At 31.6% G+C, this 15,403-nt stretch overlaps 1 protein-coding gene across 3 annotated transcripts in view; it reads right to left on the reverse strand.

The window, feature by feature from the left end:
- LOC6046831 overlaps positions 1 to 15,403 on the reverse strand; it is a 138,646-nt gene that overhangs the window by 48,540 nt on the left and 74,703 nt on the right. For all 3 annotated transcript variants that reach the window (XM_038262458.1, XM_038262457.1, XM_038262459.1), the window contains exon 4: positions 3,528 to 3,692. In XM_038262458.1, the coding sequence (XP_038118386.1) occupies positions 3,528 to 3,692 (165 nt within the window). The remainder of the gene's footprint in view (positions 1 to 3,527; positions 3,693 to 15,403) is intronic.

Genomic DNA, 15,403 nt, shown 5'->3' on the forward strand with positions numbered 1-15,403 from the left:
AAAGTGCTTATTTTGAGCTATTTACCACAATAAACTTCCCATAATCGCATATTTATATACGTAAAATTTTGTCATGAGTTATTTGAGACTGTCAAGCTCAGGTCACCCTAATGTCCCGAACCATGGCAAGGAGTGGGGTTTAAAACTCCCACGTCCGGGATGGACAAAGTTAGTCGGTCGAGGCAGTGTTGTTGATTCTGATGTCCGCCAGTGCAGTGGTCGTGCTTCATTGCATTTCTCAACTGCGCGAAATGATGTTGCAGTATTTCACCGCAATGGCGTGACTCTTCAACTGGGCTGACTGTTGAAACGTGGTGGGAATTTCTAGACGGGGAAAGTTTGCGAGTGATGATGATTCTGATGGGGTGTAGCAGTTCAGTTGCGGGAAACTTATCGCAAACACGTTTCCATGATTGGTGAATTGGTCAAGTTTACTTTGCAGTTCAAACAAAGTAAGGAAATTGAATGATCGTGTTTGGAGAAGAAAACTAGTTTATGGCATCTGAATCACTGAAAATAATAACCAATTTCTTCCCGCAATTTGCTTTTTTGTATTTTTGTATTTTTGTATTTTAGTATTTTAGTATTTTAGTATTTAGTATTTTAGTATTTTAGTATTTTTATATTTTAGTATTTTAGTATTTTAGTATTTTAGTATTTTAGTATTTTAGTATTTTAGTATTTTTGTGTTTTTGTATTTTTGTATTTTTGTATTTTTGTATTTTTGTAGTTTTGTATTTTTGTATTTTTGTATTTTTGTATTTTTGTATTTTTGTATTTTTGTATTTTTGTATTTTTGTATTTTTGTATTTTTGTATTTTTATATTTTATATTTTTGTATTTTTGTATTTTTGTATTTTTGTATTTTTGTATTTTTGTATTTTTGTATTTTTGTATTTTGTATTTTGTATTTTGTATTTTTGTATTTTGTATTTTTGTATTTTTGTATTTTTGTATTTTTGTATTTTTGTATTTTTGTATTTTTGTATTTTTGTATTTTGTATTTTGTATTTTTGTATTTTTGTATTTTTGTATTTTGTATTTTTGTATTTTTGTATTTTTGTATTTTTGTATTTTTGTATTTTGTATTTTTGTATTTTTGTATTTTTGTATTTTGTATTTTTGTATTTTTGTATTTTTTTTTGTATTTTGTATTTTGTATTTTTGTATTTTTGTATTTTTGTATTTTTGTATTTTTGTATTTTGTATTTTTGTATTTTGTATTTTTGTATTTTTGTATTTTTGTATTTTGTATTTTTGTATTTTTGTATTTTTGTATTTTTGTATTTTTGTATTTTGTATTTTTGTATTTTTGTATTTTTGTATTTTGTATTTTGTATTTTGTATTTTTGTATTTTTGTATTTTGTATTTTTGTATTTTGTATTTTTGTATTTTGTATTTTGTATTTTGTATTTTTGTATTTTTGTATTTTGTATTTTGTATTTTTGTATTTTTGTATTTTTGTATTTTTGTATTTTGTATTTTGTATTTTTGTATTTTTGTATTTTGTATTTTTGTATTTTTGTATTTTTGTATTTTTGTATTTTGTATTTTTGTATTTTTGTATTTTTGTATTTTGTATTTTTGTATTTTGTATTTTGTATTTTTGTATTTTTGTATTTTTGTATTTTTGTATTTTGTATTTTTGTATTTTGTATTTTGTATTTTTGTATTTTTATATTTTTGTATTTTTGTATTTTTGTATTTTGTATTTTTGTATTTTTGTATTTTTGTATTTTTGTATTTTTGTATTTTGTATTTTTGTATTTTTGTATTTTTGTATTTTGTATTTTTGTATTTTTGTATTTTTGTATTTTTGTATTTTTGTATTTTGTATTTTTGTATTTTTGTATTTTGTATTTTTGTATTTTGTATTTTGTATTTTTGTATTTTTGTATTTTTGTATTTTTGTATTTTTGTATTTTTGTATTTTGTATTTTTGTTTTTGTATTTTTGTATTTTTGTATTTTTGTATTTTTATTTTTGTATTTTTGTATTTTTGTATTTTTGTATTTTTGTATTTTTGTATTTTGTATTTTTGTATTTTTGTATTTTTGTATTTTTGTATTTTTGTATTTTGTATTTTTGTATTTTTGTATTTTTGTATTTTGTATTTTTGTATTTTTGTATTTTGTATTTTGTATTTTTGTATTTTTGTATTTTTGTATTTTGTATTTTTGTATTTTTGTATTTTTGTATTTTGTATTTTTGTATTTTGTATTTTTGTATTTTGTATTTTTGTATTTTTGTATTTTGTATTTTTGTATTTTTGTATTTTTGTATTTTTGTATTTTGTATTTTTGTATTTTGTATTTTGTATTTTGTATTTTTGTATTTTTGTATTTTTGTATTTTTGTATTTTTGTATTTTGTATTTTGTATTTTTGTATTTTGTATTTTTGTATTTTGTATTTTTGTATTTTTGTATTTTTGTATTTTTGTTTTTTTTTGTATTTTTGTATTTTTGTATTTTTGTATTTTTGTGTTTTTGTATTCTTGTATTTTTGTATTTTTGTATTTTTGTATTTTTGTATTTTTGTATTTTTGTATTTTTGTATTTTTGTATTTTTGTATTTTTGTATTTTAGTTTTTTTCTGCTGGCCTCAGAAATAATGTTTTCTTTTCACACTAGCAGCGAAATAAAAGTCATGTCGTTTAAAGTTATCCTCTTTTCAAAACGATCACATAAGTGCACTTAGCTTTCTCCGTTTGCTAAAAATGAAGGGTTATGAGGAGAAACTATCATCAGCTTTAGCCACCATCATCATCCGGTGTGGAGTTTTTACCAAGTCAAATTATAGACTTTATTTAAAGACATCGTACAAGCTTTTTCAAATGTATCGCAAATAATGGTATTTTAATATTATGTTACTTTGAATCAGCTAATTTCACGTTGAAATTTTTTACAAAAGAGGCCACCGTCTTAAATTTGGATGCATAATCAATCCGTCCTCACAGTTGAAAGCGGAAAATCCTCCATCATCTCAAACCATTACCGTCGCTTAATCCCGGAAAGTGAGGGAAATGAACGTGTCCTTTTTTGTGTGTATCGGTTTTTCCTTCGTTTTTTTTCAGCGGAACAGTGGATCATAGTGCAAAATGTTGTGTTAATTTGACTTAGTGAAAAATGTTACACTTTTGATGACCTTGGTAGGTTTATTTAAAATTGAGATTAAATATTTTTCGAGCAAGATGAAATTATGGGTGGTATTTTTTTTAATGGACTTGTTTGGCATTTTTTCACTTTTGGACCACTGTGCGAGGACTTTTTCTAGCTTGGCATTTTTGTTCTGTTTGCTCGGTGACGTTTGACGTCATAACTGGGATAATCGGCTAAGTGGCTAGGAGCACTACTGTAACTAACAGTCGGGGATTAGTGCTTGATGTGGTTTCTTTCCGGACTCATTTTGGGGCGGAAGTAGAGCTGAAACTTCACTGAAAATGACAGGTTTGGCTTATTGTGACAGTGCCATTTTTTTAAGTGGAAACCTTTTCAGGTATAACTCGGAATAAATAGGAATACCCACCGAAAGGTCAGCGTCAGCTGGCCGTAGATCTTGGCTTCGCCGATGATTTTCGGATCGATGTAGATGACGCCCCGCAGCGGCTCGATGACGCCCTTGCGGGCCACCAGCTCGCGAGTTCCGAGGTAAAGCGTCAGTAGCTGGTTCGAGGAGGTCTTCTTGAACACTCTAGAAAGTGAAGGGTAAAAGAGATATGACAATGAATGAATTACTTTTTCAAAGGGGGTTAACGTTGACAAGGGTGCGAACTACAACTGTGAAGTGGACCCGTTTGCCGTTTGATGTTATGAGATTTTCCAACCGAGTCGTTCGAACGGAAGAAAACGAGGTTTCAACTTAATTGAGCTGACTTACACTTTGGAGCGTTTAATTTTCTACGAACGCTGGGAAGTGGTCATTGAAGTTTGCGCAGGAGAGCAATTAAAGCAAATGAAATATCACTGATTCGTTAAATTAAGTGGGTGAGTGAATCATTTTATCAAAGAAATTTGGCAAAAGAGCTGCGTTAATTAAATTAAATTAATTCAAACCTGAATGTGGCAGTCAAATGAATTCAATTAGCAAGAACATAAGTATATCAAAAACAAGTTTTTCAATTAAAAAAAAAACTGGGCAATTTTCATAAAAGAATAAAACTTTTCAAATCTTTTCTTAAGATACAGATCTTCCAATATTTCCAAAGCACCTTGAATCAAATCAGAAATGCTATAAAAATCGATTTTGAAATTGAAATCTATCTATCTTGTTTTCAAACCGTAATTTAAACATGGTTGTTAATCATAGTTATTCAATTTATTAATATTTATGAAATTTCGATTGACACGTTTTCGTATTAATAAAGGCAACCTTTTGCCTTCCTCACTGAGGTAAGGCTATAATCCTGCTCTAAAAATGAACTTTGTATAAAAACGTCGTAGACCCACCTTCATGTATACATATCGACTCAGAATCGAAAACTGAACAAATGTCTGTGTGTATGTGTGTGTGTATGTATGTATGTGACCAACAAACTAGCTCATGTTTCTCGGCACTGGCTGAACCGATTTGACCCAAACTTGTTGCATTCGACTTGGTTTAGGGTCCCATAGATCGAGTTTTATACAGATTGAAGTTTCGATAAGTAGTTCAAAAGTTATGTATAAAAATGTGTTTTCACATATATTTGGATTTCACTTAACTGTATGTAAACTATGTCCTGGTCCACCATCCGACCCATCGTTGGTTAGGTTATCAAAAGACCTTTCCAACGGGTCCAAAACATTCAAGATCTGGCAACCCTGTCTCGAGATATGGCCACTTAAGTGATATTGATGTACTTTTTGAAAGCCGGATCTCACTTAAATGTATGTAAACTATGTCCGGATCCACCATCCGACCCATCGTTGGTTAGGTTATCAAAAGACCTTTCCAACGAGTCCAAAACATTGAAGATCTGGCAACCCTGTCTCGAGATATGGCCACTTAAGTGATATTGGTGCACTTTTTGAAAGCCAGATCTCACTTAAATGTATGTAAACTATGTCCTGGTCCACCATCCGACCCATCGTTGGTTAGGTTATCAAAAGACCTTTCCAACGAGTCCAAAACATTCAAGATCTGGCAACCCTGTCTCGAGATATGGCCACTTAAGTGATATTGGTGTACTTTTTGAAAGCCAGATCTCACTTAAATGTATGTAAACTATGTCCGGATCCACCATCCGACCCATCGTTGGTTAGGTTATCAAAAGACCTTTCAAACGAGTCCAAATCATTGAAGATTTGGCAACCCTGTCTCGAGATATGGCCACTTAAGTGATATTGATGTACTTTTTGGAAGCCGGATCTCACTTAAATGTATGTAAACTATGCCCGGATCCGCCATCCGACCCATCGTTGGTTAGGTTATCAAAAGACCTTTCCAACGAGTCCAAAACATTGAAGATCTGGCAACCCGTTCTCGAGATATGGCCTCTTAAGTTATATTTATGTACTTTTTTTTTATTCCGGTTCTAAAAAATAGATGAAATTTGTGTACAACCCCATCATATCAGCCATTGTTGGTAATGAGTGAGGAAGGCTCAAACCACATAGGTGGATTAAGTTAGTCTTAAAAAAAAAATAGAAAAACATTACCCTCGAAAACAAAATTATAATGCCCTCCCATTATTCAAATTATCGCCCATCATTCCGGCAATTTGAGCCAATTTGCCTCCGGGACAAAGAAGTATCGATGCCCTGTCTCCCCCTTAAAAGCTCATTTAAACAAGCTAGATGGATTTTTCTTTCCCCTCAAATGCCGATCGAAAAGCTACTTAATTGAAGCTGCCGACAACAGCAAAGCTCCCCCGAAGCAGATTGGAAGTGTTATTTCGTCGAATTGCCTTTCGTTTACTGCGCTGGACGGGCAGTGGGCAGAAAATTGGCTTTTTCCCTCGTTGCCGGAGGGGAGGACGTTAATTCTGGTTCAGTGGCAGTGTCAATAATTGATTTTTCGTTCGTATTTGCGAGGAATTGGGCTAATTGTGCTTATTTTGATGATTAGCAATTAGCGTGTTCGTTTAAATTGTTCAGGACTGGCGGTGAAATTTTTTGCAATAATATTCAAATATAATTTAAAAATGACAAAACAATATCTAAATAATACTCAGCTTGCGATTCTTCAAAGTAAGATATCAATTCTTTAAATTTATTGTTCGGCACTGCAAGCATACAAATGTGCCCTCGCACAATGCTCACAAAAAGGCTTTTCAAGCCACACAAAACCAACCCCCAACCACACATGCACAGCACACATACACAATGCACACCAAAAGCCGATTGTGTACACGTCTGTGTTCCACAATCGTACAACTTCCGTCGTCTGCGAGCGGAGGGTAGTTTTTGCTTGGTTTCTCGGTAAACCCCTTTTCTGGGAAGCTTTTTTCCAGCACGGGAAGAAAAGCTTTTTCCGCTTCTTTTCATTGTGTATATTTTTTGAATAGTACACTCGGTTGGAAGATTTACGTCCTTCTTGCTCTGACTCTTATTTTCAGACTCTGAGTCTGACTCTCTCACACTGATTCTCACTCTGACTCTGACTCTGACTCTGACACTGACTCTGTTTCTGGTTCTGACTCTAAGTCTGACTCTGACTTTGCTTATGACTTTGACTCTGACTCTCAGGCTCTAACTCTAACTCTGACTCTGACTCTTGTTTTGACTCTGATTCTGACTCTGTACTTGGCTCTGTCTCTAACTCTGAACTTGATTCTTACTTTAGATCTTGCTTTGACTCTGATTCCAAAGCTGTACTATGACTCTGAAGTGCTACTCTTTCTTTTACTTTGAATCTGATTCTGACTTTGACTATGACTTTGACTCCGACTCTTTGATTTGGACTCTGACTCTGTTTCTGGTTCTGACTCTAATTGTGACTCTGCTTCTGACTCTGTTTCTGGTTCTGACTCTGATTGTGACTCTGATTCTGACTCTGTTCTGACTCTGACTCTGATCCTGACTCTTACTCTCATTTTGATTTAATTCTTACTCTGATTTTCATTTTGACTCTGACTCTGTTTCCGGTTCTGACTCTGATTGTGACTCTGCTTCTGACTCTGTTTCTGGTTCTGAATCTGATTTTGACTCTGCTTCTGACTCAGTTCTGACTCTGACTCTGTTTTTGACTCTGATTCTGACTCTAACTCTGATTCAGACTCTGATTCTAACTCTGATTCTGACTCTTACTCTGCTATTGGTGTGATTCTGACTCTGATTTTGATTTTGACTCTGACTCTGTTTCTGGTTCTGACTCTGATTGTGACTCTGTTTCTAGTTCTAGCTTTGGTTCTGGCTCTGCTTCTGACTCTGATTCTGACTCTGTTTCTAGTTCTGGCTTTGGTTCTGGCTCTGCTTCTGACTCTGATTCTGACTCAGTTCTGACTCTGACTCTGATTCTGACTCAGTTCTGACTCTGACTCTGCTTCTGACTCTGAGTCTGACTCTGATTCTGACTTTGGTTTTGGCTTTAATTCTGACTCTGATTTTGATTTTGTTTCTGACTCTGTTTCTAGTTCTAGCTTTGGTTCTGGCTCTGCTTCTGACTCTGATTCTGACTCTGTTTCTAGTTCTAGCTTTGGTTCTGGCTCTGCTTCTGACTCTGATTCTGACTCTGTTTCTAGTTCTGGCTTTAGTTCTGGCTCTGCTTCTGACTCTGATTCTGACTCAGTTCTGACTCTGACTCTGATTCTGACTCTTACTCTGATTCAGGTTTAATTCTGACTCTGATTTTGAATCTGACTCTGTTTCTGGTTTTGGTTCTGGCTCTGGTTCTTACACTGATTCTGGTTCTGACTTTGATTGTGACTCTGCTTCTGACTCTGATTCTGACTCAGTTCTGACTCTGATTCTGACTCTTACTCTCATTTTGGTTTAATTCTTACTCTGATTTTCATTTTGACTCTGACTCTGTTTCCGGTTCTGACTCTGATTGTGACTCTGCTTCTGACTCTGTATCTGGTTCTGAATCTGATTTTGACTCTGCTTCTGACTCTGATTCTGACTCTGACTCTGTTTTTGACTCTGATTCTGGCTCTAACTCTGATTCAGACTCTGATTCTAACTCTGATTCTGACTCTTACTCTGCTATTGGTGTGATTCTGACTCTGATTTTGATTTTGACTCTGACTCTGTTTCTGGTTCTGACTCTGATTGTGACTCTGCTTCTGACTCTGTTTCTGGTTCTGACACTCATTGTGACTCTGATTCTGACTCTGACTCTGATTCTGACTCTGATACTGACTCTGATTCTGACTTTGAGTCTGACTCTGATTCTGGCTCTGGTTTTGGCTTTAATTCTGACTCTGATTTTGATTTTGACTCTGACTCTGTTTCTGGTTCTGGCTCTGGTTCCGTCTCTGCTTCTGACTCTGTTTCTAGTTCTGACTCTGATTCTGACTCTTACTCTGGTTTTGGCTTTAATTCTGACTCTGTTTCTGGTTCAGAAATAAACACTCTGTTTCTGGTTCTGGCTCTGGTTCTGTCTCTGCTTCTGACTCTGTTTCTGGTTCTGACTCTGATTCTGACTCTGAATCTGACTCTTACTCTGGTTTTGGCTATATTTCTGACTCTGATTTTGATGTTGACTCTGATTCTGTTTTTGGTTCTGGCTCTGCTTCTGACTCTGTTTGTGGCTCTGACTCTGATTTTGACTCTGATTCTAACTCTGATTCTGACTCTTACTCTGCTTATGGTGTGATTCTGACTCTGATTCTGATTCTGACTCTGACTATGTATCTGACTCTATCTCAAATCTTTACTATGACTCCGAGTCTGAGACTGATTATTTGACTCTAACCCTGACTCTCTAACCCTGACTCTCTGACTCTGATTCTGACTCTGATTCTGACTCTGATTCCGACTCTGATTCTGACTCTGACTCTGTTTTTGACTCTGATTCTGGCTCTAACTCTGATTCAGACTCTGATTCTAACTCTGATTCTGACTCTTACTCTGCTATTGGTGTGATTCTGACTCTGATTTTGATTTTGACTCTGACTCTGTTTCTGATTCTGTCTCTGGCTCTGACTCTGGCTCAGATTCTGACTCTGATTTAAAATCTGACTATGAGTCTGACTATATCTCAAATCCTGACTATGACTCCGAGTCTGAGTCTGATTATTTGATTCTAATCCTGACTCTCTGACTCTGATCTTGTGACTCTGACTCAGACTCTGACTCTGGCTTTGATTCTGACTCCGAATCTGTTCTCTGACCGATGCTCTACTCCGACTCCGATTTGGACTCTGACTCTCTGACTTTGATATTCTGACTCTGATTTTCTGACTCTGATTGTCTGTCTCTGAATGTGATGCTCTACCTTAGCCATACAAATCACCTGTTTTTTCGCAGCAGCACACATCCAGCAACACAAACTTCCGTCGAAAAGGACCCTCGAGGGAGAGAGGGTGGCGCCGGGTTGAAAGGATGCTTTTTTCACCCCTCGGTACACACAAGTCAACCGTTTGCATCGAATACATTATGCATCCTGCTGCGGTGTGTGTCTGAACTAGAAAAAAAAGTACAAGACGAAAGCCCCACTTCTTCGCGTTGTGAATAAAGTGCAACGAGTAAGTGCACATTGCTGTGCATATGAATCAGTTTCGAGCGCACGGCCAGCAGTCCAGAAAATTAAATTAGATAACCTCAGCTCGTTGAGCTGAAGGAGCGAAAGGATCGCTGTGCCACATAATGCCTTTTGCTCTGCGCGGTTGGGATTAAAATTGCGAGAAAGAAGCGTGCTCTTAATCCTGTTTACTGGTGACTTCTGAATGAATGTTCTGTAAAGCAGGTCACGGTCTGAAAGTGACACGGCCAGGCCTGCAATTTAATTAAAATTAAAGGATAGAAAAGTAAATTATAAAACTAGTATGGTCTGGAGAGAAATAAACTATTGTATTGCTCTAAATTGAATTGAACTTATAATATTTTGAGAGTAGACAATTTAGTCAAATCTTTTCATTTTTAAATGGATCATTGGACAGAGATAAGCTGTATCTGCATGATCCAAGTCTCAAAAAGTGCTCGATGGAAAATCATTCCCCATTTGTTAAGCTTTTTCAATAGAATCGATTTCAGGATTCTGACGTCATTCGACCGGGACTGTGTGCCGTCTATAAACAATCAGGTATTAATGCCTCATAATCACAATGATTAGATATTCGGAAAACGTGGTCTGGTACACTTAGGACACCAGGCCTTCCCTTCAATTACGGAGTGCCGCGTTGATAATACCAACCCTTGGAACCTTCTATTCTTGGCCAGGTCAATGAAGGAAAGTGCTGGGAAAGTGTGTGCCCCGGTCAGGGCCATCATGTAATGGCATTTTATCGCAGAGCTCCCAACGACCAACCGTTCACCAGCTGGTGTTTTAGCTCTCTTTGGACGAGGAATATTCTAGGAATGGCAGGAGAGGAAATGAAACATTTCCCCTTTTAGGTGCGGCAGAGAAAACTGGGTAGAGGTCATGTTACAGACTTATATTGCACATTTTATGATTTATCCTCCTCGCTTCTCGCAAGCCAATGCTGATTCCTGGTTCATGGAAATCAGTGTATGCCCCAGCTCCCCTGAACCATCATCAGGTGTAGATTAAACTATAAAACAAATGCACAATCAGCGTCAACATTTGCATTTGGAAAAGAGGAAAATGCGCACACGTGTGCAAGTGGTGCTGCGAAAAGAGCCACAATCAACCGGGCTCAGGGGAGGCATTTTGCATACATATTCAATCTGTGAATATGCTTCAAGTCGGAAAGTTGTTGCGGTTGACCGAGAAGTATGCTGTTGCTGTAGGTGTAGGCGTGTGTAGGCATGAGGGCACACCTGATGTAGCACCGCCCATAGAGTTGAGGGATGCAATTACCACAAATCTGGTTTACCGATGGCATAAAGACGTTGAAAATACAATTAGAGCTGTTTTGCTAATTTGATTCTGCAAAGATCCATACAAAAATACAAAAATACAAAAATACAAAAATACAAAAATACAAAAATACAAAAATCCAAAAATACAAAAATACAAAAATACAAAAATACAAAAATACAAAAATACAAAAATACAAAAATACAAAAATACAAAAATACAAAAATACAAAAATACAAAAATACAAAATACAAAAATACAAAAATACAAAAATACAAAAATACAAAATACAAAAATACAAAAATACAAAATACAAAAATACAAAAATACAAAAATACAAAAATACAAAAATACAAAAATACAAAAATACAAAAATACAAAATACAAAATACAAAATACAAAAATACAAAAATACAAAAATACAAAAATACAAAAATACAAAAATACAAAAATACAAAAATACAAAATACAAAATACAAAAATACAAAAATACAAAATACAAAAATACAAAAATACAAAAATACAAAAATACAAAATACAAAAATACAAAAATACAAAAATACAAAAATACAAAATACAAAAATACAAAAATACAAAAATACAAAATACAAAAATACAAAAATACAAAATACAAAAATACAAAATACAAAAATACAAAAATACAAAAATACAAAAATACAAAAATACAAATACAAAAATACAAAAATACAAAAATACAAAATACAAAAATACAAAAATACAAAATACAAAAATACAAAAATACAAAAATACAAAATACAAAAATACAAAAATACAAAATACAAAAATACAAAATACAAAAATACAAAAATACAAAAATACAAAAATACAAAATACAAAAATACAAAATACAAAAATACAAAAATACAAAAATACAAAAACAAAAATACAAAAATACAAAAATACAAAAATACAAAAATACAAAAATACAAAAATACAAAATACAAAAATACAAAATACAAAATACAAAAATACAAAATACAAAAATACAAAATACAAAAATACAAAATACAAAAATACAAAAATACAAAATACAAAATACAAAAATACAAAAATACAAAAATACAAAAATACAAAATACAAAATACAAAAATAAAAAACAAAAATACAAAAATACAAAAATACAAAATACAAAAATACAAAAATACAAAAATACAAAAATACAAAAATACAAAAATACAAAAATACAAAAATACAAAAATACAAAAATACAAAAATACAAAAATACAAAAATACAAAAATACAAAAATAAAAATACAAAAATACAAAAATACAAAATACAAAAATACAAAAATACAAAAATACAAAAATACAAAAATACAAAAATACAAAAATACAAAAATACAAAAATACAAAAATACAAAAATACAAAAATACAAAAATACAAAAATACAAAATACAAAATACAAAAATACAAAAATACAAAAATACAAAAATACAAAATACAAAATACAAAAATACAAAAATACAAAATACAAAAATACAAAAATACAAAATACAAAAATACAAAAATACAAAAATACAAAATACAAAAATACAAAAATACAAAAATACAAAATACAAAAATACAAAAATACAAAAATACAAAAATACAAAAATACAAAAATACAAAATACAAAATACAAAAATACAAAAATACAAAAATACAAAAATACAAAAATACAAAAATACAAAAATACAAAAATACAAAATACAAAAATACAAAAATACAAAATACAAAAATACAAAAATACAAAAATACAAAAATACAAAATACAAAAATACAAAATACAAAAATACAAAAATACAAAAATACAAAAATACAAAAATACAAAAATACAAAAATACAAAATACAAAATACAAAAATACAAAAATACAAAAATACAAAAATACAAAATACAAAAATACAAAAATACAAAAATACAAAAATACAAAATACAAAAATACAAAATACAAAAATACAAAAATACAAAAATACAAAAATACAAAATACAAAAATACAAAAATACAAAAATACAAAATACAAAAATACAAAAATACAAAAATACAAAATACAAAAATACAAAAATACAAAAATACAAAATACAAAAATACAAAAATACAAAAATACAAAAATACAAAAATACAAAATACAAAAATACAAAATACAAAAATACAAAAATAAAAATACAAAAATACAAAAATACAAAAATACAAAAATACAAAAATACAAAAATACAAAATACAAAAATACAAAAATACAAAAATACAAAATACAAAATACAAAATACAAAATACAAAAATACAAAAATACAAAAATACAAAATACAAAAATACAAAATACAAAAATACAAAAATACAAAAATACAAAAATACAAAAATACAAAAATACAAAATACAAAAATACAAAAATACAAAAAACAAAAATACAAAAATACAAAAATACAAAAATACAAAAATACAAAATACAAAAATACAAAATACAAAAATACAAAATACAAAAATACAAAAATACAAAAATACAAAAATACAAAATACAAAAATACAAAAATACAAAAATACAAAAATACAAAAATACAAAAATACAAAATACAAAAATACAAAAATACAAAAATACAAAAATACAAAAATACAAAAATACAAAAATACAAAAATACAAAAATACAAAAATACAAAAATACAAAAATACAAAAATACAAAAATACAAAAATACAAAAATACAAAAATACAAAAATACAAAAATACAAAAATACAAAAATACAAAAATACAAAAATACAAAAATACAAAAATACAAAAATACAAAAATACAAAAGTACAAAAATACAACACCCCGCCACTACAAAATACAAAAATACAACACCCCGCCACTTACTTTTTAAATGTCATAAATAGTAGCAACTCAAGGAGCCATTTCACTACCGCATACATAAAAACAAACTCGCAATTTTTCGCGTTAGACAGTTTGCCAAACTCTTAAACTTGTTTGCGGCAAACTCGCAAACAAGACAAAATGTATGCAGGCTCACGTTTGTACACACAAATCCAGGCAAACTGGCAAACTGTCAAAAAGTGCGAGTTTGTTTGTTTGCCGTAGTGTAGCAGCTCCTTCAGATTTTTTCAATGAGATGCAGTTATAATAATTTTGAACTGATTTGAATGTTATTTCATGGTTGCTTGATTATCACAAGCAACAACATAATACAAACCACAAAATAATTTTGAGTATTGGATTTCAGAGTTCTCACGTCCCACAATCCTTTGTCCGATTATCCCCAGAATTTTGAAAATCATGTCTGATCAGGGGTCTAGCTCATTTCCCCGAATGACATTTCCCCGAATGCCATTTCCCCAAAAATCATTTCCCCTAATTGGCCACATCCCCGAATACCACTTCCCCGAATCAGCCACATCCCCGAATGCCATTTCCCCGAATATCATTTCCCCTAATCGGCTATATCCCCGAATGCCATTTCCCCTAATCGGCCATTTCCCCGAATGCCGTTTTCCCGAAATGACACTTACGCCAATTGCCGTTTATTTAAATTTAAAATTACTCGAATTTGCATATCCCCTAATCATCATTTTCGCTAAAGCCTTTTTCCATGACTAACAGTTATTTTCTTTCTCAATTTTACCGAACAAACAGCTTTTTCGGGTATGCTGATGATCTCACTGTTGATTAAATGTTGTAAATTGGGTAGTAAAGCCCTTTGTCAATTTTTATGAACAACGGTAAAAAACACGATTGAAAACCATTTCTGATAACTTTTTTATTCATTTTTATGCAAAAAAGTTTTTGACAAGACAACATTTTTCCGATGGATCAACTATGCCCCCCCTGGATCGAGCTGTCAAGTAGGAGCTTTTCTGCCAAGAAGGGCCGTGAAGTGAATTTTTAGAAATTGAATTAAAAATCCCTTTTAAATCCTTTGCGGTCGTACAAAGGGTCATTGTACTTAGTAAAGCTTATTTTTCTTGTGAACAATAATATCACAAATTTAAGCTTAATTTTAGGACCCAATTACTAGATTTTTGTTGTTCAATTAACATTTGTATTCAACCGCATGATTAAATGTTGTTTTTGAGAAATTTGCAAGGAATTTTTTTCGAATTTTGTTCAAGAACGCAAAAATCGAACAAATAGGTACATAAGGCTGGTATAAATTTTTGTTGATTATACTTTTCGCCAAATCCCAAACCAGCAATGCGAATAAAATGATCAGTGTGAACGGGGTTCTGTACTACGAAAATCGCACGGTTTGTTTTCTGAATCATAAAAATAACAAAATTTCTATTGCATTATTATTATCATGTCTATAAGAAAAAGGTATTTGTTTTGAGAATGTATAAAATTAGTCTGTAACAATATTCATTGTATTTGAATGAATAGTACCAAACCTTACAACACCCCTTCCCCCCTAAAATGCTACGTCTGTTCTGAGTGAAGCCAAAAAGAAAGTTGATCATTCAAGGCCAATACGAACCTTTCAAGAAATATTATATGTAGTTTGATGTGATAAA

Source organism: Culex quinquefasciatus, chromosome 3 (assembly GCF_015732765.1).
Source record: "Culex quinquefasciatus strain JHB chromosome 3, VPISU_Cqui_1.0_pri_paternal, whole genome shotgun sequence".
NCBI classification, from domain to species: Eukaryota; Metazoa; Arthropoda; class Insecta; order Diptera; family Culicidae; genus Culex; species Culex quinquefasciatus.